We start from the raw sequence: 26,773 nt of genomic DNA on the forward strand, positions 1-26,773 counted from the left end.
GAAAGAGTGAAGTGTTACATATAATATTATTATCAAAGTTCTCCAGCTCAATAGTAATTCCCATTTTCAAGAATGTATGTATTAAATGCTATTTTAATGCACTTTCCCCCGATGTTTTTCAACTATGCTTCAAAAATCTGATTTAATTATTCATTAAAAAATACAACCAAGCTTATTTTAAGACAGAGGAATATCTGAATATGTTATTGCTTTGTTCAATAATGTGATTCAAAATCACTGTTCTCAGTTCACCATCACACTGAAGCTACAAACAAGAAGTCTGTTTCTTTCAATGACACACACACAGATATATTTAGACGTGCGTATGCATATGTGTGGGTGTGTGTATAATATCGTAGGTTTAAATCAAAGTTTAAATAAGAGAAATCATTTGAAAATTTTATTTCCACAGGAAATAAAACATTCCCAAGGATAGGAAGAATATAAATATCAGTTAATTTGCCAAATAAATATGTGGTGGTTAGAGGTAAAACTAAATTAAAAGAGACTGGCCTGTAGAAAACACTGACTGGCAAGGAACAGAAAGCATTCTTTTTACTATTAAGGTAGTATGATTTTTTAAATAATTTTATCATGAAAATATGAAAATAAAAGAATAAAAGGCAGTTGTATGTTCATAGAAGTTTTCATTAAACCTTTTATTTTAGAATAGTTTTAGATTTACAGAAAAATTGCAAGGATAGTATAGATAGAACCCATATATGACACACCCATGAAACATTTGTCACAATTAATGAAACAATATCAATGCATTATTAAGTCTACACTTTATTTAGATTCCCTTAGCTTTTAACTGTCTTTTTTCTGTTCCAGGATTCAAGATGCCACATTACATTTAGTCACCATGTATCCTCTTAGCTGTGACATTTTCTCAAACTTTTCTTGTTTTTGGTAACCTTGGTAGTATTGAGGAGTACAAGTCTAGTATTTTGTAAGATGGCCCTCAACTGGAATTTGTCTGATCTTTTCCCCACGATTAGACAGTGTTACCAGTTTTTGGAAGAAAGACGGCAGAAGTGCCATTCATATCACACCATTCAAAGGTACATACCATCATTACAACTTATTATTGTTGATGTTGAACTTCATCACCTGGCTGAGGTAGCGTCTGTTAGGTTTTTCCACTGTAAAGTGATACATTTTTTAAGAGGGTATCTGGACGTAAATTCACTGGACATTTACACTGAGATAAAAATATTCTGAGCAGATTCCTCAGCATTGCTACTCGGTTCCATTAAATGACTGCTAACCAATACTATGAAGAAAATATAATGAACTGGAAATTGTTATGTTAGCTTGAACATTCACTTAAAGGAGGTGAAAGTTAACTTTTTCCCTTGAACTACCTGTATGATTACCTTAATCCTCTGAATCCCCTGGATAGTGAAGATTTTAGTTTTACTGTCATAAAAGGTAATCTAAATTGATGATGATTTTGCTGAGTACTTTTCTATACTGCCTTCCACTGAACAATGAACACTGAATACTGGAATAATGTAAAAGGCTTGATTTTTTCCCCCTTGCTTTAAACTATTTGTCATAAATACAGTGTATCTTGTATATGATTTTAGGGTGTTTGCTAAATATTAAAAAGTATTTCAATGTGTTTGGTTCTGTAAAATTTATATTGAACGTGTGTAATTTTTTCTACCGTGTTCCTTGTACTTAATAATCTATATCCATATCTTGGACTTCACCAATATTTATTAGTGGACCGTAAAGAAATTTTGAATGCATGAATATAAGTTGAGACGCCATGTTTGGTTATTTTGCAATGCCAGAATAACTGTAGGTACTTATAAATTGAATAGATAATCCAGATTATTTTTCCACCAACTTGTTTTGGGTTTTTATGCCCCCTTCCTTGAATCTATTTTATTATTTTACCTATGTACAATAACAGACTTCCTGAAAATGCTAGAATTTTCAACATGTAATAGAATTTAAGCATGACCATAATGGAAAAAAATTCAGAAAGCTCGAACAGTGTATATTTCTTTGAGTTTTCAAAGTAAAACAAAAGCTGTTTTCATTTGACTATATTGTGGAAACCTATGGATATTATTGTAAAATGCACATGCATTACACTGACTTTTTAAAAATGTTTTGAATAAAGAATTCACCAATGTATCCTTAGAAAAGTTACTGTTTCCTCATTGGTGTAACACTATAGGAGTAAAGGTGCACTTAATTATGTTGCTTAAATTGCTTACACATCTGAGGGAAAATAATTGCTGGAGGATTCTTTACATTGTTCTATAAGGTTACCACTTGTTACATTTTTGCACCTTTTATAAATAATAAAGTATACTCTTGAAATAACTCGTTTTGAGAATTCAGCTGAGAGATTTATGTTAAGTTCAAGTAGCTCCCACAATTTCTATGCTTAAACTAATATTCAAAGTTGAGTTTAGACTTGGAAAAAAACTATTCCTAAAAGAGATGCAGACAACCTAATCAGTCCTGTTCTATACTCGGATTAGAATTTTTTTAATTGGGTGAAAGAAGATTTGAGTTAGTTGAAGCTTCTAAGTAGCAAAACCTATTTTTGTTCTATATTATTTGGAGAGTCAGCTCATTCTACTTTGCATTTGTATATAGAGAGCAAAGAAACGATGCAAGCTCATTTTATAAGAATTTATACTTAAGCTCAACAATTCTGATTAGATGACTTAAGAATGACTTAACCTTGTCAAGGGCTCCCGTATTTTACCATTTTTTTACAAGAATAAGTAAGAAAATTTTGGGTATATTAGGTCTCTGTACAGTTACACCACCACTTAGTAAAGCCTGCTCAAACCAGTTAGGTAGTGGGAGTTCCCAGATTGGACGTTCAGCCCTTGCATCCTCAGGCCTGTCTAGATTGTATTACTCCCTCATATACATTTCTCTGGTGGGGTATGAAAAAGTCTTTTGAAAAATGCAAAAGCATTATACCAGTAAACTTCAGTATTCCTGGCACTAACCCACTCTCAAGTTTGGGGGTGGAGGCTGGTGGTTTTTTACGGACGGGGCTACCGGAGGCGGGGCTCTGAAGGCTTTGCTGGGCTGTGATTAGTTGCAACACGGAACGTCTCAACCACCTTAAAAAGTAGCTGAGTAACAAGGAATAAGTGAGAGTGGGCATGAGACTCGGTGGGGAAGGAAGCCGTTTTAAAGCAGATAAATTAAGTGGCAGATAAAGGGCAGGAAAGCAGACTGCTAAATCACTCCGTGGTTGCCTTCGAGTCTACTTGTCACGTCTTCGTCAATACGAACCTTAACCACCGTCTAAAAGAGAAACATGAGCAGGAAAATTGGAAGAGTAAACACACGTACACGCTGATAACCATCCTACAATTCGCTCTTGGACACGACAGTCCAGGCTGGCACGAGAGAGGACATCCGTGCTGTGACCTCAGCCGCTGTACCGGACAGTAGACTGCCCTCCATTGCTGTACTTTAAATCCTCACTGAGAGCCTGGGAGACAAATCTTCGACGTCAGAAAACGTAATTACAACCTATTGCTTTCTCCTTCCGGTCTAAGACTCCGCCCCCGCTCGTTCAAGGAGGCGTGTCCGACCTAGCCTTTAGAGGATGTGCCCGAGGTCTCTCGGACCCTCCCCTATCGCTTCCGGCTCTGCCCCTCAACTTCCGGCCTCCGCAAATAATACGGCATTTAATAATAACTGGCCGGAAGTTCCCAGCCAGACTTCCGGGAGGCCCTTTTAAACCTGCGCGTGCGCCGTACGGAGCTTGGCTAGGTCTCGCCCCTATTGCCAAGCTGCGCGGTGTCGCGAGACTTGCTCCGTCCGGAACTTCCGGCTCTTGTCCGCTTCGGACGTCCGGCTGTAGCTATGCGGTCAAGGTTTCTTCGGAGCGCTTTTCGGTGGGTGCGGCAGGCTGCTGGCCCGGCCCGCCGACACGTAAGCTGCGGTAGCCTTCCACTGGAGGAGCTATTCGCCCGCGGCGGACCCCTACGGACCTTCCTCGAGCGCCAGGTAGGGTCTGAAGTCCAGTTGCAGGTCAGGCGGCCTGAGCTGGTGGCGGTGGCCAAGCTTCTGAACGAGAAGGAACAGGAGCTGCAGGAGACCGGGCACCTGCTACACGGTAAGGGCCGGGCCTAGGGGAGCGGAATTCAGAGCAGATTCTTGACTCTTCATTTGCCCTTGCCACTAAGCCGCTGCTCAGATGTCCACACTCTCTCCGAGTCTGTCTTTGCTCGGTTGCAGCCCTTTTTGATTGCATCAGAGGTCAAGGCATCTTTATGTGAGCTCTGGTCCCATCCTCTCCTTGGGCTCCCTTGACAGTGCTCTGCGCCCTTTTACAAAACTTAAGTTGACCTTTATTGGTTGCGTATTTAATAGCAGGAGATTAGCTCGCCAGACAAATAAGGCACTAGTCCTGTTATGGGCTCGAGAGCAGTGTTTCTAAGTGTGGTACAAGGACCACCCGCAAAAGTGACAGGAGAGGTTCGTGCTAAGTAAACCCAGACTCGGAATCTGAGACCTAGAAACATGCGGTTTTAACAGATTTCCCAAGTGATTCATGTCCATTTGAATCTGGATGGGGCCTATGTTTCTGCATTTGCACAAGCTTCTGGGGATGCTTAATTGCTGGTCTGTGGCCCACACTTTGGAAAGGCTCTAGAGAGGGTCACAATCTATTGGGGGCAAGAAAGTTAATTATAATACAGATGATAAGTAAAAATATGTATCAGTAAAGATCTAGGAGAGCAAGGAGAACTTGTTGGGAAAGACTTGTACAGGGATAAAGGCCCACCCTTAGATGATTTAATAATAATTTAACCTTTATTGATCCTTTGCCATACTCCAGGCTTTGCTTAGCTTCCTTTATCTAATAACTCATACAATTCACGTAATAAATTATGAAGTAGGTTCTATTAGCCTCATTCAACAGAAGAGGAACCTGAGACATAAAGATAAAATAACTCAGCTCGGGTGACACCGCTTGTAAGGAATGGAGCTTGGATAGGACTGACCCCAAATCTCATGCTCTTAATCACTGAACTCTATGTTAACCAAGAAAGGGGAGGTTGGAACCATTTTGTAAGGGGGCTCAAGTACTAACCTACAAAGTTTGATTTCATCCTGTTGGCAGAAGCCAGCAGCAGAAGGTTTCAGATTGGGAGTGAATGATAGGAATAGCTTTCTTGCTTAGGAATCTTGATTGGTGGCAGTTTAGAAGCAGCCTGGAATAGGACGGAAGATGCCATGGAAAATGGTAGACTAATGCAATTGTATAGTTGAGACATAGTATCCTTTGGGAAAAAATTAAATCGGTTTCATTCCTTAAGCAAAGCTTAAAGTCCAAGTAGCAGCCACAAAGCCTTAATATTAAAAAATGTATTTTTATATTGATTACATGTTGAAATTGGTAGTGTTTTGGGTGTACTGGATTAAATAAAATGTAGTATTTAAATTAGATTACTTCTACACTTTAGTTCCAATCTCCTTAGCCTTACCAGAAAACTGCATTTCAGAGCTGAAAGGCCCCTTAGAGATCATCCAGCTCAGATCTTTTATTTTATTCTTGAGATTACTGAGACTCAGAAGTTAGGTGTGTTGCCCCAAGAGAACCTTGGTGGTTGAACTAGGGCTAGAATTCATTTTTCCTTTTTCTAATTAAGCACATTTTACATTTCGCCAAATTCTTGCCAAAATAATTCCTTGCCATTCCACCAACACTCCCTATATTCGCCTATCTCAGTTTTGCTGTTGTCATTCTCTCCTTAATTCTTTCCTTTTTCTTCCCATCCCCCAAACAAACAAGAAATCCTTCAGCATGCTGTTATTTTAGTATTTAATCACATAATGTTTTAGGTTATTTTTTGTGAGTTTTTCTCCCCTAGAATAATATAAAGAAAGTAAAATGATCTAAAATCCTGCCTTGAGGGCAGGTCTTAACATATTATCCCCAGCTCCCAGCATAATTGGCTGTTAATACATGAATAAACATTCCAGCTGATAGAGTCCGTTCTTTCAACAGAAACAGAAAATTGTAATAGCTAAGAAAATTTCCGCCTGTCTCCTTTCTATAGGCTGCATGTTGTCCATAGGATAGAGGAATGAGGAGGTATATTTTGTACGGTAAAAATGAAAACTGAAAGATGAAATAAGAATTAGGTAAAGCCTGAGAGAGAAGACTGCTTCGTGTAAATATTCTGTCAATATTAGGCTGGGTCTAAATGTTTATTTAGGTGGACACTTTTATATTAATGAAGCATTTACTAGTAAGACAATAAATAACTTCCTACTTTTTAACTCAGTTTTGGTCTAACTGGTGGTACCTTCTCTTCCCCTTCTGGTCTTTCTAACTAGCTCAGTGTATTCGTTTGTTATTGTAGAGTCTGAGTTGGAAAACTAAAAGCACATTTGTTAATATGAATATTTTGGGGAGGCAGAATTATAGAAAAGCTTTGTAGCTTCTTTATATTTTTCTATAGAGATTCTTTTTATTTTGAACATACACTTTTGTCATCAGGAAAATCTTAAAAAAATTTTTTTTTTAACTACATGCTTTTGAAAACTAATGCATAATATGCTTTAAATTAATAACAGTTATTAAAAGGACAGGATAATTGTTATTTTTCCCTTAAGCTGCAATAACAATAAAACTATTACCTTGAATTCTGTTAGCAATTTAATACTAATTAAGGAAAACTTAACCTGCTGCCTTTTTTTCTTAGATGAAAATGAAGACTTAAGGAAACTTGCAGAGAATGAAATAACTTCATGTCAGAAAGAAATAGCTCAATTGAAGCATCAGGTATGGTATTTGTGCAAGGAATAAAGCATCCATGCATGCTATTACTTCCAATGTATTTTATTAGAAGTTTATAAAAGCAAGTCAAGAACTAAGCAGCTTGCTAGTATTTATAATTATAAACTGGTTTTTAAAGAAGGAAAAAGCATACTCCCCATGGCCCTGTTTTTTATCATACTAAAAGGATTGTGTTGCTAGAACTCTGAAAGAAAGATGACTGTCACACTGATAGGATTTGCCAGAAAGGCAGTGAAATGTTGGTAGTATATTTTCCTTCTTTTGTTTTTTGAAGAGAGGTGAGGATGGGGATGGACGATGAGAAGAAGAGGTTATGGAGCCATGGTAGGAGGAAGCAGGGACATTTCTTTATCTTTGTGTCTCTGACACTATTACAGTGCCAGCCTAGAATAGGCCCTTAGGATTTTTAAAATGGAATTGCATTGCTTTGGCTTTATACCTAGGAGAACTGCAGAACATATGGAGTTAGACAAAGGATCATGAAATTAGATCCACTCTTCATTAATTCTGTAAACCATAGCTTAAAGGTTTACAGCAGATATCTCTGGAAATATAAGTGAAAGAACATGATACAGTGAGGAAGGATCCTGGAAAGGAGGTGCTTAATTTAAAGATTCCCTTTATCCAAGTGTAGAACTTGCCAAAAATTAATGTCCCCACCACCAGTCTAGAAGAAAAGTCCCACTATAGAGTGAAAAGTTTCATGTAGCTTGCCTTCTACCCATTTTCTAAATTTTTTGTGACGTAGAAGGACATACGTATTAATGGTTTCTGTTCATTGGCTAGTAATTAACAGATGTAAATTCTATCATGTTAGTTCAAGATTTGAGTGGTCACATTCTATTGGCACAGGCCAGAGAGATGGAAAAGTAGGAAAGCAAGTATAGCTCCTGACCAACACAAAGTGATGATACTTCAGAACTCGGGTAGCCTTGGGTTCAAATTCTGGCTCTTCGGCTTTCTAGTTGTAGGGTACTGGGCAACTAGAGTTAAACTGCATTTTCACTTCTTAAGGTGGAGCTGTTAATAGAACCTGCCCAGGATGTTTTAAGAATTAAAGTACGTAGAGTGCTTAGCAGAGTGCCTGTCAATATTAAAGAACCAATAAATGTTGGCAGCTTTTTTTCCTTAATTCACCCCATCTAAGAAGTCTTTTTTCTGTATCTCCTTAATAAGTACATACTGCAGTGTGAAACAGAATTGTAATGAAAGGAAGACTGATTTAGGCACAAGGGTCTGAGTTCTTGTGCCTGTTTGGGCAGTGACTAACGTGTGGCTCTTTAACGAGTCATCTCACTTCTATTCTCATTTTCTTTTACTTGTAAAATGAGGGAATTGGACCGGATCTTCTCTAAAGGCCTCTCCAGTTCCAAAATTGCAAGTTTCTCTTCCATGTTAAAGAAGCTTAGAAAAAATACAAATGCAATTTGAGTGTTTTTTTCCTGCCATAATAGGCTATAAATTTCCAGGGATAGAGCTAGAATCTTCTTTTGTATGCTGTACACAATATAGTGTACTACTCACAGCAAGCACTGAATTATTAACTGAGTAGAGAACAGATATGTATACATGAACACCAGAAAGAAATAAAAACACCTGTAAGGTTTAGCTGAACCATATATAGCATTTATAATGTAGTTATAACATTAATATTTTTGGAAATTATGCATTATATGGTTCTAATTGGCAAGATAGTTGAACAGTAATCAGCAACATTAAATTATTTGCTTAGGGAAATTTTAAATATTTAAAATCCTTCATCTAATCATTAAGGGTTTTTTTTAAGTTTTAAATCTTAATTATAGGAGGGGTGATATTTTTGTATTTGCAGATTATCTTACTTTTGGTTCCCTCAGAAGAAACGGATGAAAATGATTTGATCCTGGAGGTAACTGCAGGAGTTGGGGGTCAGGAGGCAATGTTGTTTACCTCAGAGATATTTGATATGTATCAGCAGTATGCTGCATTTAAAGGATGGCATTTTGAAACCCTGGAATATTTTCCAAGTGAAATAGGTCAGTAAACTGTTTTGAAAAAGTATAGATTTAATTTATCTATCTACGTATATTTTAGGAAAGGGTTGGAAAGTTCATGACTAGGCTTTATAATTTATAAGGATGCTTAAGTAGTTTTATGCTTATCATTTACTTAATAATTTTGAATGCAAATATATCAAGTTTGAAATGGCCTATAAAACATTAGTCATTCAGAACTAACCACTGAATGACTAATAGTCTTTTAAAAGTGGTCCTTTAGAGGTATTACTGAACAGTTAACACTATAAATGCTTTATGTTTAATAATTATATGAAATAAAGATATTAAGTGAATATCATAGACTTGTTAAAGGTTTTCAGTATGTTTTATAATCAATATGCTTATTTTGTAGCTCTTTTAAATATATTTCAAGATGGTAGAAGTGATGGTCAGTTGTTTATAAATGGTAGGAAAAATAAAATAATTCCCTTTTCCCAATGTTTTCAAGGTGGCCTTAGACATGCATCTGCCAGCATTGGGGGTTCAGAAGCCTATAAGCACATGAAATTTGAAGGAGGTGTGCACAGAGTACAGAGAGTGCCCAAGACAGAGAAGCAAGGCCGCATCCACACCAGCACCATGACTGTGGCGATCTTACCCCAACCCACTGAGGTGAGGCACCACAGGCCCCTCTCCTTCGAATCCTGGGACCAGCACAGTGCCTTGCCCCCAGAGTAACACTCACTTTACTGAATTGAGTTTCTCTTTTGCATCATGTATTTGAGTTGTTTTTACAAATACATTCTCACAGCCCAAAAAAGTATGATTTTAACAGTAGATGGTAAGAATTAAGGATATATAAGTGATCTGATCTTACATTGCCTATTTATTATTTTTTCTCCACCACTAAGCTTCAAGTAAATATTTTGAGACCATGTACAGGAGAAATGATATTAAATAGAGTTCGAGAGTGATTACCTTTATAAAGACTTTTGCTTTGTGTGACTTGTTCCCAGAACATTAACAGCGAGAATCCTGTTTTGACAAAGGATAACTATTACTTAACAAAATTGCTGCTTTATAACCCAATGATATTAAAATGGAAATATATTGCTACAGTGTTCATAATGAGTATACTTTATTTTCACAGATAAATTCTCAGACTGTATAATATTTTTAAGGTAGCTTAGTTGGGAAGTTCTATTTTGCTTATATTCCTTCTGCTGAAAAGTGATAGGAAATATATAACTTGTTTTTCAGAATGGAGTATGAATGATTTGAGAAGGAAGTTTGAGGGTTTCTCTCTAATAGGGTTAATGGAGTTCCTTTCTTCATGTCTAAGTTTTGTGTGAAGCCTAGAAGAGCAACAGAACAGTTAAGGGAGAGAGTGAAATGGGATAGATGGGAGGAGCCACAGTCACTTTGGCTTAAGCATCTTGGAGATGTAAGGAGTTTTCAGAAAAAGATGGAGACTGAAGACTGAGGTCCATATGTGATCTCATTTCATTCTTCCAGCAGCGGTAAGAAGGAGCCACCGAGGGAGACATGGAGGGCCTGTGAATGATAGGATTCCTGCTCCTGGGGTTGTGGACATCTCACAGACTGGGCTGTAATGGTTCATGAAAGAGCTTTTTTTTTTTTTTTTTTTTTTTTTGCGGTACGCGGGCCTCTCACTGCTGTGGCCTCTCCCGCTGCAGAGCACAGGCTCCGGACACGCAGGCTCAGCAGCCATGGCTCACAGGCCCAGCCGCTCCGCGGCATGTGGGACCCTCCCGGACCGGGGCACGAACACGTGTCCCCTGCATCGGCAGGCGGACTCCCAACCACTGCGCCACCAGGGAAGCCCCATGAAAGAGCTTTTTAAATACAGTGCTTTGGATGGTGACTGCAGGACAGAGCATTATCCTGATGTCAGATCCCAGTGTATTTATGAATTGAGTCTATACCCTTGACTTCTTGGCCTCTAACATTTCCGTTTGTCTCTCCTCTGCCTCTCAATATGTTTAAATCCTCCTTTATTTAAAATTAAACAAAATAAAACCTTCCTATAGTTCTTAAGCTAGTGTCATTTTTTTTCCCCTCTGCTAAAGTCTTTTTGCACTCAAATCATTTTAGTTATTATATTCACATTTCTATTAGTAGCTGAGTTCTGCTCTTGGTAAGAAGAGGTTAATTACAAAGAAGTCCATTTTTGAGGATTAGGGAGGGTTTGTTTTTCTTTTACCTTATGTTTTGATAATGTGCTCTTCCAATAAGAAAAGTTTAAAAAATGGTATCCTTCCAACTACTTTCTGTTCTTAAAATTAAACCTTCTAAACCTTATATAAATTCTATACATGCCATGTATTTATATTTATAAATAGATAGTTCTTCCCTTTGAACAGATCATACATGTAACTTTTTTAAATCCCAACTTTTCTCTTACATATAGATTAATCTGGTGATTAATCCTAAAGATTTGAGGATTGATACTAAGCGAGCCAGCGGAGCTGGGGGACAGCACGTAAATACTACAGACAGTGCTGTCCGGATAGTTCATCTCCCAACAGGTATGTACGTATTTCTTCAACATAAAACAATGAAGAAAGAAATCGAATTCTGAATGACTTGATTAATTTTCCACTGAGTTATCAGAGGAATACAGTTGTTATTTAATACTTGATTTACCTTGAATCCTTAGCTGAAACTCTGCAGGATAATTACAAAGCCAGAAAGAGGGAGGGATCTAAGCCCAGGTAATTTCCATGTTAGTGACTATATCATTAATTTAAAAAAATCCTCACAATGATGTAGTATCATGGGTTCTTCTTTATCAAAAAATGGTCTAAATCACTAGTTCTTACCCTTTTTTGGAGGGAGGAGGAGATGGATTCCTTTGAGAAAATGAAAGCTTGGACCTGCTACCCAGAAAAACATGCTTATATGCAAAGTTTTGCAGGTACTTTCAGGGGCTTCTTTCCATTAAGTCCATCTGCAGACATCCAGGGGTTCTGTCTTAATTCTGGACAGTAAGGCAATGGAGCTATAACTCAATATTCCTTAAGACTTCAAAATACTGTTAGTGTACAATACACTATTATCAAACGTGCTTTTACTATTGATTTACATGTGATAAAGAGCATATGGTTACAGACCTCCATTGTCTAGAAAGAATACAAGAATCGCCTACTGTAAATGATCTCAGTCATAATTCCTGTTGACTGGGAGTGGCTGATGGGAGTGCTGGGTTCATTTTCTTCTTTCTTAATATGAGGAAATCCTCACGTTAAACTTGAAGATGATGTCTTATGTAATACATATTATATAAACAGGAATAGAAAAAAAAAGTGGAAATAAAAATATTAATAGCGACTAACTCTGGTAATTAACTTTTATAATTCAGTTCATATGAGTAGTTTTTAAAAAAAAATTATGGTGACTAGCTGAAAGTACCAGAAAATAATCCATTTTAAATGACTAATGCTTATTGTTTAGTATGTATGCCTTCAATATGGAAATACTTTGAGCTGTAACTCAAATTTTCAGTTTTCCGATAACTGTAAAAGTTACTTGTTAAGTTTACAGTCTTCCTTTTTTATATTAGAGTCCTATTTTTTCCCTTTATAAAGGAAGAAGAGAAAGAATGAGAAGGAAAAGGAGTATTCCTTGATAATAAATGAAGATTTCTCTATTAAAACTCTTTAATTCTCATAACACTATTCAGGTGTTGTTTCCGAATGCCAACAAGAGAGATCTCAACTGAAAAATAGAGAGATGGCTATGAAAAAGTTACGTGCAAAACTATACAGCCTGCATGCAGAAGAAGAAACAAGTAAACGATACAATGCTAGAAAGATTCAGGTAAAACTGAAATCTTAAAAATGCTTCTAAAGGATAAAAATTTTTTAGATAAACAAGTTTGTGTATGTGTTAAAATCACTTCAATGTATTTGTCGAAATCAGAGTATAATTCAAGTAGCTCAACCAAGGGCTATACTTGTTTTATAGCACTCTTACACCTCTGCCCTGTTTTTTATATTCAGAGGTGTCTTTCTCATTCACCAAAGTTATTTTAAAAAGGTATATGGAATTCCCATGCATTTTGAATCCTTTGAAAATTATGGAAGAAAGTTGCAAAGGAAACTGAACTTACTTCCTGTTTGGCATTTGACTTTATGTTAACTCCTTATTATAACTTTGTCATCACTGATGACAACAAGATTAGTTCACAGAGGTTATATGTGTTGAGCTGTAGCATCTGAATATCGGCTGTGTGCCAGGCTGTGTGTGCACCGTCACTGTGCAGTCGGTATTGTCTGTATTTTACAAATAGGGAAAACTATAGAGTTGAAATAAATTACCTGAAGTCATAAAGTATTGAATGGCAGAGAGAGGATTCAAACTTCAAGTACTAATCTGTCTGACTTTAAAGCCTATATTCTTTTTTCTCTATCAAGTTCCCATGTTACTTGAGGATTCAGAATGTTTAAAACTTGCTTCTTAACGTTGTAAATTATAAACCAAGAGCTTAATCTCAAGGTAAGTTAAATTTGTAGATTTAGTTGCCCTGACTTTAACTGTATTTCATTTCTCTTTTCTTTTAATATATAGATTGGCACTAAAGGAAGGTCAGAGAAAATAAGAACATACAACTTTCCACAGAACCGGGTCACAGATCACAGAATAAACCAGTCACTTCATGATCTTGAAGCTTTTATGCAAGGAGAGTACCTACTGGATGAACTTGTACAGTCATTGAAGGATTATGCTAATTATGAATCTTTGGTAGAAATTATTTCCAACAAAGTTTAAGTTGACTTGTTATTAAAGATTTGTATAGCTTATGAAAATTCTATTATAGCAAGTCACATTGTGTACATACCAGTATTCTCTTGAAACACATGAGTTAACACAATTGGGAGTAACACGTCTTTAATACATAGGTAATTTATATGAATTGTCTCTCAATTTATTAGTAAAAAGTATTACAATATAGTCATGACTCTGGTTGTACATTTTGAACTCTTACTTACAAGAAAGGAAAACAGTCCTTTGTTTTATGTAAAATATTTAACGATCAGAAATTTGGTTTACTGCAAACATAAAACAGTAGAAATATGACAGTAATTATTGTTATTAGTCAAGGTTCTAGTCAGAAGACAGAAACCATACCTTTAATTTGAACAGGGATAATTTTGATATAAAAAATTAACCAAGGATGGGATTAGCTATTAGGAGATAAAAGATTACTACTCTAGGACTGAGAGAGAATACCCAAGGAAACAATACCCTTGGAAAGGGCTTCCCTTCCCTCCAGGTGGAGAGTCAGGCCTGTTGGAGAGTAACATTGACTAGAAGCCTAGGCACCCTGTGGCCCAGCCAACTTGACACATAAAATTAACCATCAGTGTCCCTGGCAGCTGTGCATAGAAACAGAAACAAAAGAAGCCCCTTCCTCGTGCACTGTCTGTCCACCTACCCTACTGACAAAGCTTAACATGGTACCAGCCGGCAAGGGAGAAATGTTTATAGGTCCAGCTCCAGCATCACAAAGTAAGGCAATAAATTGGTAACTGGCACAACCATACTCATTGCTTAGTTTCAGTAATTGATGTTTTCATATTTGCTTAGTGTTAGAAGTTATAAATATGTTACACTTCACCCTTAAATATTTCAGCTTGTATGTTAAAAAAAATGACACTGTTCTACTTAACCATATACTATCATCACACCTAACAAAATTCACAGTAATTCCCTAACATCTTCAAACACCCAATTCAAGTTTTCCCCAGTTCTCCCCGAAATGTTTTAACTGGCTTCTTCAAACCAGGATCCAATTAAGAATCAGATGGGAATACGTGATTATATTGCTTAAATTTCCCTTATTCTAGAACAGCCCTGCCAAACGCTGCCCCCTTTTTTTTCATGACACTGCACTGAATTTTCATTTGAGAAGGCAAGACTATTACGGGTCATGTCATTTGTTCCTCAAGTCACAGTAGTTCCTGCAAACTGGAAGTTAAGAGCTTAAGACTAGGTTAGTTTTACATAGTCCTTCCCTTTCCTGTGACTTGGCATTTTTGTCATTAAAATATACAGTTAAGTAAGCCAGCCTGAATGCTCTGATATGCTAAGATGTATTAGATTCGCTAAAAAATGACTTCACCCTTGTGAAATAAGAATTTGTTCAAAGTGAGCTTAAACCTAAATCAGTATAGTCTTTTTTCTATCATAAGATTTAAAAAGTTGTTCTTTTTTCCCTGGCAATCCTGGTTATGATTAGCTTTTTTCTGATAAGCCTGACTTCAGAGAATTGAGCCTGAGAGGGAAGGAGAGCACAGGAATGTCTGCCTGAAGCTGCACAGCTGGTAAAAGACTTTTTGGTGTTGAGAGCAACAGCAAATAAAGTAGTGTGCTTGATAAACAGACCCCCCCATGGTTCTCCCATGGTGTGTGCTTCACTGCAAAAAGCAGTCATAAATTCAAGCTGTTTAACTACAAAAAAGGAAAAGAAACAGGACATGTCAGTTACCCCATAAAAAAAGTGAGAAAAGCTAGAAATGCTGGCTCGAGAATATTTTGAAAACATGAGGTAAACGAAGAACTACAATAATGAAGAGGTCTACCTAGTGGATAATGAATAAATGTCAAATTTATGGTAGTTACAACAAGGTAGGATTTCGAGAGAAACAAAAGTGATTTCACTATTAAGGTTATATGATTGAAATGTTAGAAGTATTAGGAGACATTTAGTTAACTCTCAAAACTGCACATTTTTTCATGTGTTTGAGTCAACAGTAGTCAATTTTTATAAACATGTACTACATAAATTCAAAACTATTGTCAGGCATTTGTTTCCTCTTTAAGTCAACATTTATTAGCCAAATTCCCTTTAAAGCCCCAGCATGTGCTAAATTTCAGAGTAATTTTATATTGATAATTTCTCACCTTATTGCTCTAAAAGGGAGGTGTAGAAAAACCATTAAAGACAGTTAAGAATTTAAGCTGGCCAAAGGTTGCCAAATACATCAGAGAATTTTAATTTGAAGAGTATCCCTCTCCCCTGTAATGTTCTGCTCATGAAAGCCATTCTGTTCTGCCTTCACAGAAACAGCTGATGAATGCCCCTTTTAGTGACCTAAGCAACTCAAGAATACAGCAAGACGCGTTCATTCAGCAGTCGTCATCACTGAGCACAGGGCCCAATGCAAGCCTGTGTCTCCCAGATTTACCACTTTCCCCTTGGGTCTTTTGGTTTCCTTTTTGAATGAAAGGGACATAGTTACAGGTTCTTAAATATTACAGTATACTGTTCAATTTCTCTTTACCTCTAACAGGTAATAATTAGAAAAGTTGCACTGAGATTATGAAAGGTCTCGAATGTTGTATTTCATTCTACGAACAAGGGAGAGCCAAAAGGCTACTCATTCTGTCCCCATCCCTCTCCACTTCCTCCCTCTGCACCACAGGAAGAGTGTGAGCTGTACTAATGAAGGTGGGAAAGAACCTTCCGTCAGTTTTCAAACTTCCTGCCCATTAGAACATCACAGTTGGTTCGAAAAAAATTATCATAATACTTTGGTAATGTTAACAATATAACTTTAAGATATGTATCACTATGTGCCTTATGAACACCTGTGGAGTAATTGACAAATTCTGGTCTGTGAACTGACATTGGCTTCCACTTCACTAATCTAAATTAGTTATTCCTATATGATCAAATGTAATTTTTGGAACCCAGGAAAAGGTAAGACTACAGCAACAATTTTGGCGTGAAGCTTACTGGAACCCTACGTCTAACATTTTAAGGGCCTTAGCTGTTTGCACAAACTATGTATCTACACAGCTACCTGAATTATAAAGCACCCATTGTCACTCCCACCTGCCTTTGCTTTCCCTGCCCTCTCTTCCTAAAACACACAATTACCTCCACAGACTTCAAGGTCCAACCCAAAGGGAACTTTTGCACCTATGCAGAATCAACCGCTCTTCATTAGTATTCCACAGCACTTTACACAACAGTATGAAAACATTTATGGCAAGGCAATAAACTCACTGGGTTACTCCTATCTCAGGTTTGTGTGCTTAAGGAAAAGGGAAAGGGTGGTCAGGAAATGGAATGTATTATTAACCCTTTCACATCATTTCATTAATGGACAAAACTGTTTTCTTCATTCTTGTCTCTTCAACACCTAACTTCATGGCACTAAGAAGATGTCTAAAAGGCAGTTAGGTCTAAAATTATTTGTCTAGAAATCTGGTGTATTGTTCAGGAAGAACCAAAACTGGACTTCATTTCAAAACGGCCTCCAACATCAGTTAATCAAAACTCATTCAGCCAGAATGGAAATTTTAAAGATGTATAAATAAAAAGTCACTGTCTAAAATGAAACGTCATATTCCTCTATAGCCCGTTTCTCGTGGTGTGATCTCAGTTTCTTTCACAGCACCACCATTCTCCCTCTCTCAAAATTAAATCGTAGTCATCTTCGATTCCTCTTCCTCATATGCAGTTTACTGCTAACGCCTACTCTCCTAAGTACCCTAAACTTCACTGATTCCGTTACCACCACTATGGTCCACAATTGCTTCTCCCGGACTACTTTAATAGTCCCCTGCATCCTAACTCTAATTCAGGTCACACATACATAACTGCCAGATTCATCTTCCTAAAATGCAAGGCTCTGATCTTGTCACCCTTCTACTCAACAACTTAATAGGTTCCCACTGCCTCCCAAATAAAACTCCAACTCTGAAGTATGCACGCAGCACATCCATATCCCTACCCAGCATCCCTTCATATTAGCCCACTTTACACACCACCCCTTTATGTCACATCAAATTTTTGATAAATCCTCCTGCACTGAAGCTTTGCCCCCATTTCGCTCCAGGGAAGGCCACTCCTCCCCATTCCCTTAAAAGACATCCCCAACAGCAAAGGTTCACCTCCAGAGGCAACCTCACTCCCCAGGGGATACGTCGCTATGTTTGGAGACAGTTATCACAACTTGGGGCGGAGGGCAGGGGGAGTTAGAGGTTAAGGCTATTAACCTCTAACTATTAACTCTCCCCGAGGCTGCAGAAAAGCAAAAGAAAGAGGGAAAACTGCCAAAGACAGGGATTCGGACTCTGGGGAGCTTACCTCCTGTAGCGTCACTGTGTTGTGACCAAAAGCTGGGTCGGGGGACTGCAACGTCACCACTTAAAGCACACATTCAAAGAGTGAAAAGTTCAGCATGACAAATTATACGGTACAACTTGTCATAGAAGACTTAACAATTAATACGTCCTCCGTTTCCTGCATCACTAGAAAATCAGGCCAGGAGCCTTCGGTCCCAGGGTGTGGGAATGGGAATTCCCAGGGCAGGACGACTGATTCATTCATTCATTCATTCATTCATTCTAGAGCAAGGACTACTGTGTGCGAGTACAGTAAATTTAATAAGCTAAACGTCCGTAACAAAGCAGTGGTGGCTGGGGTACAGTGGTTGAAAATAAAAACAAACACGCTTACAAGAAAAAGTGACTGTCCCAGCCTCACCCCCTCCGGAAGGCTCCAGGGAGATGCGGGCCCAGGTCTCCCCCCACCACGTCAACGGGGCCAGCTCCATGTGCCGGGAGGGACGCGGCCCCACCCACCGCGGCCCCACGCTCTCCGCCCCGCAAACAGAAACGCGGGGGACCCCAGCGCGCAAGCGCCAACCCGCCAACAGCATAGCTACCGCCCGCCACAAGCGCCTGCGCGAAAGCGCTGAGCCGGGGGTGGGGCGAAACTAGGAGAAGAGAGGAGCGCGCCTAAATCCTAGAGAGGCGGGCTAAGTAGGGCTGGGGGAGGGCTCCTCTTCCGGAAAGTCTGCATTCCCGAACGACCACAGTCGCCACTCACCAAACTCCCGCTTGTGAGATGACCGGAGAAAGTCGGCCACCCTTTCTACCCAGCGGAGATCTTCAGACAGAAGCCGAAGCTGCCTTCAGGATGAAATTAGGACCCACAGGAGGCCCGTTCTCCAGGCGGCGAAGGGAAGCGTGGCGGGAGCGCGCATGCGTGGTAGGCTCCCTCCACGTGCGGCCCGGCAGCGGTCTCCCGGCGCTCCGAGGTCCCGCCCCCTGCCTCAGCATCTTTCCGGACGCGCGGAGCCGCCGGGGAAGAAGGAGGTTGGGCCTGGCGGCCCGGCCCCTCCTCGGCAGCCTCCAATTGGGCGTGGGTGAGGGCACCCCCTCCCGCCGCCTTCCCATTGGAGCGCGCGTGCGAGCGGCGCGCCCCATTGGGCCGTGCGGATTTGGGCACCAAATTCAAAGATTTTAAAAGTACCAGCTGGCGCCTTTTAGAAGCTAGAGCTCTGAGAAGCGAGTGGCCTGTTACTCTGCCGCGGGCGCAGCTCCCTCACCTGAGGCGGAACCCCCTTGCCCTGGCATGAGCCGGTGCCCCTGCAGCTGTTCCCCACGGCCGCCCTCCGGTTCCTGCCGTTGCAGCTACGGCGTCCTGACAGCCGCCGGGCGCCCTCGCCCCTCGGACGGTGGGTGAGAGGAGAGAGTGCGAGCGGGGTGCGCCTTCCAGGAGGGGTGCCCAGTGAGGGGGGAAGACGGGGGACAGCGACCCGGACCCGACGCGCTCCCGAATCCGGCCGTGGGACCCGTCTCTGGGCCTCGGGCGGCCGGCGGCGGCGGGGAGTGCCGGGACCGGGAGGGAGAAGGCAGGGGTCCGGGGAGGGGAAGCAGAGGTGCCGAGGCGGGACGGCGGGCCCGGGTCCCGCCGTGCACGCGTAGCTGGGCGCCGGCTCTGGGGCGAAACTAGGAGAAGAGAGGAGCGCGCCTAAATCCTAGAGAGGCGGGCTAAGTAGGGCTGGGGGAGGGCTCCTCTTCCGGAAAGTCTGCATTCCCGAACGACCACAGTCGCCACTCACCAAACTCCCGCTTGTGAGATGACCGGAGAAAGTCGGCCACCCTTTCTACCCAGCGGAGATCTTCAGACAGAAGCCGAAGCTGCCTTCAGGATGAAATTAGGACCCACAGGAGGCCCGTTCTCCAGGCGGCGAAGGGAAGCGTGGCGGGAGCGCGCATGCGTGGTAGGCTCCCTCCACGTGCGGCCCGGCAGCGGTCTCCCGGCGCTCCGAGGTCCCGCCCCCTGCCTCAGCATCTTTCCGGACGCGCGGAGCCGCCGGGGAAGAAGGAGGTTGGGCCTGGCGGCCCGGCCCCTCCTCGGCAGCCTCCAATTGGGCGTGGGTGAGGGCACCCCCTCCCGCCGCCTTCCCATTGGAGCGCGCGTGCGAGCGGCGCGCCCCATTGGGCCGTGCGGATTTGGGCACCAAATTCAAAGATTTTAAAAGTACCAGCTGGCGCCTTTTAGAAGCTAGAGCTCTGAGAAGCGAGTGGCCTGTTACTCTGCCGCGGGCGCAGCTCCCTCACCTGAGGCGGAACCCCCTTGCCCTGGCATGAGCCGGTGCCCCTGCAGCTGTTCCCCACGGCCGCCCTCCGGTTCCTGCCGTTGCAGCTACGGCGTCCTGACAGCCGCCGGGCGCCCTCGCCCCTCGGACGGTGGGTGAGAGGAGAGAGTGCGAGCGGGGTGCGCCTTCCAGGAGGGGTGCCCAGTGAGGGGGGAAGACGGGGGACAGCGACCCGGACCCGACGCGCTCCCGAATCCGGCCGTGGGACCCGTCTCTGGGCCTCGGGCGGCCGGCGGCGGCGGGGAGTGCCGGGACCGGGAGGGAGAAGGCAGGGGTCCGGGGAGGGGAAGCAGAGGTGCCGAGGCGGGACGGCGGGCCCGGGTCCCGCCGTGCACGCGTAGCTGGGCGCCGGCTCCCGAGGAGGTGCGGGTCGCGGCCTCCCCGATGGCCGTCTCTCCTCGCGCAGGGCCACCGACCTCCACCCCGCCGGCCCGGGCGCCGGACGCCCCTCCTTCCCCTCCCCCACCCCGGGGCTGCGGCTCTGACAGGGCCCGCGAGCCGGTGGCCCGTAGCCTCCGACCAGTGGCCCGACCCCCGCTTCTGTGCCCCGTTTCCCCGTGTGCCCCGCACCCCCGGGTCGGAAGTCAGTTCCCCCCGGTTTTCGTCACCTCAGCCTTCCTGGCGGGCGCGGGAGATCGTGCTCGCTGTTATCTCCCGCCTCCTCCGCCGGCCCGCGCCCTGAGGGCCACCCCTCCGACCCCTCGGGATTTCCAGGGTTCCCCCCACCCAATCCCGCCAAATGCAGGGCCCCCCTCGTCGGGCCAGGCTCTGCTGGGACGTCCAACCAAAAATGTTCAGTTTCTCCTTTTTTCCCTTTACCCAGTGACTCAGTCTCAAGGCCTGGAGTCAGAAGGAGGGAGGAAGAAAGGCACTTTTTAATACAAAACACTGAATTTGTTCAAATTGAGACGGTCTTGAAGAATTTGGGAAGCAGATTTGAGAAGTGAAAAATCAGTTATCATTTTCCCCCGCGCTCCTGAGGAACCAGTCTTTTATTCCACCTCTTGGGTGGAATGGAAGGCACTCAGATAAACGCTGACTTTTTTATCCTCTTTGTTGCTGTCTCCCAAAAGAGATCCAGATGCGTTCATTTTACCTCAGAAATGACCAAGAATTTTAGAAATTAGCAACTTGATATTGTATATTTGGTTATCACTGAAAAGTGCCCCTTTCTTTAGAAGAGGAATGTAGAAAACTCAAAAAATATTTTAACAGGTTAAGTCTGTTTCTAGAAAACCCTGAATCTTAAGCCCCTCTGAAATTCTGAAGCTTGGTGGCTCTAAGAAGGGATATTTTTGGTTGCTTAATTCCAGTTGTCTTTACTACCTTGCCCCTCACGAGAATATTTGCTGGTCCCTGGATTTTTTTTCCATATTTACAAATTTGAGGAAATGAAATTAAAAATCTGTTGCATTCCATTACTTTTGAAAGTAGGCTTTTCTAAAATTTTCTCTCAGGGATTATGGCTGATTTGCAGTTGATGGCGGCAGGCCTTGGGGCTCTCTTAAATTTTTAAGGACTAGCCATGCCTAATTAGTGTTGGGCACATGCTGGTTATCTTATAGGTATTGGAGATTGTAGAACTTGATTATTTAGCATTGGGATAGAGGTAAAGATTTTTAATTCCAAGCACTGTAATCTTTCTAACTATTGAAATTGACGTGTCACATCTACATTGGAAGGTTAAATGGAAGGTCAAACTTTGTACGGTTAACTATCATACCACTTTCTCGTGATTGGATTGTTGAGTGGGTAACTAAGAGGTTTTAAGAATGTTATCAACTCTATGAGGTAGACATTAGTATTTCCATTTCAAAGAAACTGAAAGACATTCAGCGTTCTAGGTCACAAAACTAGTCAAAAGGCTGAGCAAGGATTTTCATTTAAAGTTGGATATGATTCCTAGGGAAAGTATATAATAATCTGAAATGCATAGATCTGTGTAGAATGCATTTTGCTACTTTTAAAATGTTCGTGATTTACAGTATAAAGAATATGAAGGGATTTGGCTTACAAAAATAATATGGTGAAAATAAGTTCTATTTATTAAACTATAAGTGACAGGGACTCTTCCATACATTTAATCCAGTTTGGTTGGTTTTCTTACCTGCATTTTATAAATGAGGAAGCTTGCTTAGTGTTTTGTTTGTTTGTTGTTAGTTTTTTGTACCTGAGATGCTCAAGATTTAAACCCCAGGGTATTCTTTACTCCCCTTTCCTTCATCATCCACATCTAATACAGTACATCCCCAACCTCTGTCGACTTTATCCTTCTAAAAAGATCTCAGATCTATCCAGTTACCTTCATTTCCGCTGCGGCCCCAACTCTCTGAACTCCTGTGATAGGCACCTCCAACTAGCCTCCCTGCTTTCACTTGAATCTTCCTACGATCCATTTTCCACAGTTGCCAATCTTTTTTTTTTTTTTTGACGTAAACCAAATGTCTCTACTTAGAACCTCTCAAAGGCTCTTTTTTGCACACTAAATAAAAGCCAGTATACCCTAAAAATCCTATAGAGCATACTGTACCTCTCCAACTTTCATTTTCAATCAATTCTTCCCCTAGCTCACAAAGTCACAGCCCTGCAGGCCTTCCTCTTCCTTGAAAGCTCAACACTTGTCCCTCCAGTGTCCACCTCTGTCTGGTTTTTCACAAGGCTTTCAGATGTCAGGATTTCACCTCCAAAAGATTTTGCATGACTAGTTTCTTTTGTACTCCACACCCTGTCACTAAAGAAGCATTGAATAAATGAATGAAGTGGCAGAACTAGACTCTTAAACCTCATCTATCTGAGTCAAGAGGTCCCAGAACTGTGTGATATTTTTTTTTCCTTCCAGGGTAATATCAGATCAGTTATATTTCCCAAATTGTTTAGGGGCTTTTGGCTTGGTCATGGGGAAGCACTGAACTAGTTAAAAAACATGGAATTAGCTTTTTACAGTCTTTCAGCTTCCTTTTTTAAATAAAAGATGGTATTCAGTTTATTTTGCAGTATAGACTTCACACTCTAAATCTACAAACAGCATCCAGATTTTGGAACCAATGAAAGGAACCAAAGTTCCTTGGAGAAATAACAGATTTTCTGGCTGGAACAGGAAAAATACAAGATGATCGTGGAGCATCTTGTTTAGTGCCAAAAAGTAAGGAATGTCAAATGAACATGAACTTGGAATGGCAAAAGCTGGAACAATTTGAGCAACAGTGTAAATAATGTAGTATTAAATTATAACCCAAAGTCCATAAGTCTATACTTTTATGCTTTTTTTTTTTTTTAATGCTCTTCATCTTACTTCCCAGGTGAGATAGTGGATGAAACAGTGAATTTACAGTGAAGAATAATCTGTCCCTCTTAACTACCTGTCAAATCTTAGGCAAGTTACTTAGATAAGCTTCAGTGTTCTTAACTGTAAATAATAATGCCTCTCCATTCTACCTCAAAAGGTTGTGAGAATCAAGTGTTTGGAAACACACTGGAAATTAACTTCTAAACACTTAATAAGGTAGTTGAATCATTATTAGCTCTAAATTTAAAGAACTGTCCATATCCAAAGAACAATGTTGGATGAAAGGGGTTCTATAGGATAGTCTCCCAGTAACTAAGTTCTAAAGACAGCAGAGGAAGAATGCTTTTGGAAAGAATTTTGAGTTTCTGAAATACAGTTTCAGGCCTCTTCCCTTTAGGCAACTAAACAAAGTAAAAGGTGTGTCTTTGTTGGTGGCTTCTTTTTTATCCTCTCAGATAAAATGTAGTCTTGTGTAAATCATACTTAATTCTTTACTTGAGGCAAAAATAAAAATCTCTTGGAATTTTTTACTCTTCTGAGTAGAAGAGAACCACTCGGTAAAATTTGTTCTAGAGTTAGGGTTAATTGGGGGTTTATTTACTTTTATGCCCCTGAACTCTTAGTTTAAACCTAACTAAAAGAGTGTCTCTACCTACAAGGTTACTTGCTATCAAGGTGTCCTTTAGTGTACTTAGAGTTTCTAAGTAAAAACAGTAAAATTAATATGAACAGATGCTGTACTTACGTACCTACATTTACTTATAGGGTGATTTTTACGTACCTGTGATTGGTTTGCAGGGGGTATAGTAGATGGGAGAGTACATTAGAAGCACGTACCATCCATATACTCAGCCTTCAAAAATGCTAAGCAATTTTCTTGAACCCATTCCTTCCCCGTGTCTACTACCTGACAGAAATTCTAATCATCCTTTAAAGCAGTGGTTCTCACCTAAGGAATGGGGGAAATTTGGCCTCTGCTGGCTTCCCCACACTCCAATAAGTGGTTACTGGAGACATTTTTTATTGTCCTGACTGGGGAATAGTGGCTGCTAATGGCATCAAATCGCTAAAAGTTGCTAAACATCCTACAGTGCACAGGACAGCCCCCAGCAAAATTATCTGGCCCAAAAACTCAGTAGTATGGTTAACTTTCAAATGATTAAATTTATTGCCTTTTCAGTCCTTTCTCCAAGCTACCTATAGATTTCTTGATTCATTATTGTAAGGCTTATAATAATTGCTAAACTAACATTTAAATATACAAGTTTTTTTGCTACTTTTATCAAAACTATTTTGGCATTCCCCTTCTCCATTGTCTTGACCATATTTCTCTAGAAGTATTTGATTTCTATAAGGATATTTCTTATCTCATACCCCGCTCATGGTGCATCACATTTCCTTATTTGTTCCATAAGCACAGATATTTATTAAATAGTCCCTTTTGTCACTACTTTCTACTCAGGTATGACTCTAAAAGTCAGATGGTAGAGTTATACAGATTTAAAAGCAGTCTGTACTGAAGGTATCCCCTCAAGAGTAAGATGTATATACTTTTATAAGGTTTTAGTAATGTTTTCTCATATTAAACTTGGATAATTTCACAGCTACATAGGCAGTACCCAGTGCTGAGAGAATGCAAAGTAATTAAGTCTCTATATCCCAAATTTAGAAGTAGGGATATGTGGGAATTTTGCCATTAGGAAGTAAATATGTTATGTTCTTTTTGTAGGTTGTAAAGAAGAAAGTTCCACTGTCTCTGTCAAAATGAAGTGTGATTTTAACTATAACCATGTTCATTCTGGAATTAAACCAGTAAAGCCTGATGACAGTAGAAGACAAGGTTCCTACACTACTGCGAATTTGGAAAGTTCTTATAAAGACTTCATTAAAGACTATGAAAGGTTATCAGATATTGGGTCGCCTATTGTGAGCCCCAGGATTGTAGAACTTGAAACTGAGAGCAAGCCCTTGCATAATAAGGAAAATCTACATGTACAGCAAACACTTAATAGTTCAAGTGACGTAGAAGAACTAGAGACCAGTGGACCTTATGAAGACAGTGGCTACTCTTCATTTTCCCAGCAAAGTGGCCTCAGTGAACATGAAGACAGTAGCCTTCCCCTGGTGGAAAATTTCAGTGACAGTCTACAGTCTTGCCTGCTACGGACACAAAGCCCAGACCAATATCCCAACAAAAACTTGCTGCCAGCTCTTCATTTTGAAAAAGTGGTTTGTTCAACATTAAAAAAAAATTGTAAACGAAATCCTAAAATAGATTGGGAGAAACTGAAGGAATTTATATCCAGTGGAAATTTTAGACTACAGAATATAATTGGCAGGAAAATGGGCCTAGACTGTGTAGATATTCTCAGTGAACTCTTTCGAAGGGGACTCAGACATCTCTTAGCAAATATTTTGACACAGCTCAGTGATATGGACTTAATCAAGTAAGTATTGTTGCTTTGTGGTCATTAATATAATCCACGAACATTTTTGTTAGATGGCTCAGTACCACCAACTCATGCAAAGACATAGTAGGGTAGTCTTGCACTGTTTTTAATTGAAGTGATGACTTTTGTCTGGTTGCTGGTATTTTACTACTTATGTGTCACTAGGAGGAAAGAAAGATAATTTTTAAAGTATGCATTTAATCCAGTTATTTCAAATTTCATATTTATGCTATTAGAAAATGATTTCTGTGAGATTGGGATCTTTGTTCCTTTTGGTTCTGAAATTGTTCATACGTAAGCTCCATCTTTTAGTCTTAACTATAAAACAAGAGCCTAGGTCTGGTGTACAGGTCCAATAGGCATTGTGATTTTTGTCACACTTGAAAGTATGAAATAATTTCTGTTCTTTTTAGGCCATTTTCAAATTTGAGAGTGATGAAAATACAGAAACCCACAAATGGGTCTGATTATTACTATTTCTTAGAAGCCTTATACTGACCACCCTTTTGCATTCCACCAAAGAAAACCCGTTAGGATAAGGTAACTGCGAATTAAGATGATTATCCAGACTGTTGGATTAGATTGCTTCCAGCTCAACTGGGTTCATTTTTGGCTTTTTGAAAAGTTTTTTAGAGGTACTCTTTGAGTTACTTTACACTGGTCCATGAAATATAGGTGAAGCAAAACAGACATAAGTAAGGATTGATTTTTATTATTGGCTAAATTCTTGAGGGATAATCAACCTCACAACATTTTTGTTAGCAAAATGGATTTTTTTTTTTTTTTTTTGCGGTACGCGGGTCTCTCACTGTTGTGGCCTCTCCCCGTTGTGG

The 26,773-nt window shown here is 40.6% G+C and overlaps 2 protein-coding genes across 4 annotated transcripts in view; both read left to right on the forward strand.

Moving 5' to 3' along the window:
* The first annotated feature begins 3,823 nt into the window (after positions 1-3,823).
* MTRF1L (mitochondrial translation release factor 1 like) lies at positions 3,824-13,713 on the forward strand. Of its 2 annotated transcripts, none has more exons than XM_007458736.1 (7): positions 3,824-4,111; positions 6,711-6,790; positions 8,637-8,820; positions 9,290-9,453; positions 11,213-11,330; positions 12,485-12,621; positions 13,372-13,713. In XM_007458736.1, the coding sequence occupies exons 1-7, from the start codon at positions 3,859-3,861 to the stop codon at positions 13,570-13,572; spliced, it is 1,137 nt and encodes a 378-aa protein (XP_007458798.1). In that variant the 5' UTR covers positions 3,824-3,858; the 3' UTR covers positions 13,573-13,713. The 2 variants fall into 2 exon arrangements, with proteins under 2 accessions (XP_007458798.1, XP_007458799.1); XM_007458737.1 differs by having other exon boundaries at positions 3,859-4,111; positions 8,637-8,712; positions 13,372-13,604.
* Positions 13,714-20,106: 6,393 nt separating this feature from the next.
* Positions 20,107-26,773, forward strand: part of FBXO5 (F-box protein 5) — a 9,514-nt gene continuing 2,847 nt past the window's right edge. Inside the window, exons 1-2 of one of the 2 annotated variants that reach the window (XM_007458739.1) lie at positions 20,107-20,295; positions 25,220-25,937. In XM_007458739.1, coding sequence (XP_007458801.1) covers positions 20,193-20,295; positions 25,220-25,937 — 821 coding nt within the window. In that variant the 5' untranslated portion in view covers positions 20,107-20,192. The remainder of the gene's footprint in view (positions 20,296-25,219; positions 25,938-26,773) is intronic. The other variant, XM_007458738.1, reaches the window with a different exon arrangement.

The sequence above is a fragment of the Lipotes vexillifer genome, unplaced genomic scaffold, assembly GCF_000442215.2.
Source record: "Lipotes vexillifer unplaced genomic scaffold, Lipotes_vexillifer_v1.1 scaffold639, whole genome shotgun sequence".
Classification (NCBI taxonomy): Eukaryota; Metazoa; Chordata; class Mammalia; order Artiodactyla; family Lipotidae; genus Lipotes; species Lipotes vexillifer.

Coding starts and splice junctions, on each gene's coding strand:
- MTRF1L (XM_007458736.1), top strand. CDS start 3,859: ATGCGGTCAAGGTTTCTTCGGAGCGCTTTTCGGTGGGTGCGGCAGGCT. Junction 6,791..8,636: donor TAGCTCAATTGAAGCATCAG/GTATGGTATTTG, acceptor TTGTATTTGCAG/ATTATCTTACTTTTGGTTCC. Junction 11,331..12,484: donor GATAGTTCATCTCCCAACAG/GTATGTACGTAT, acceptor AACACTATTCAG/GTGTTGTTTCCGAATGCCAA.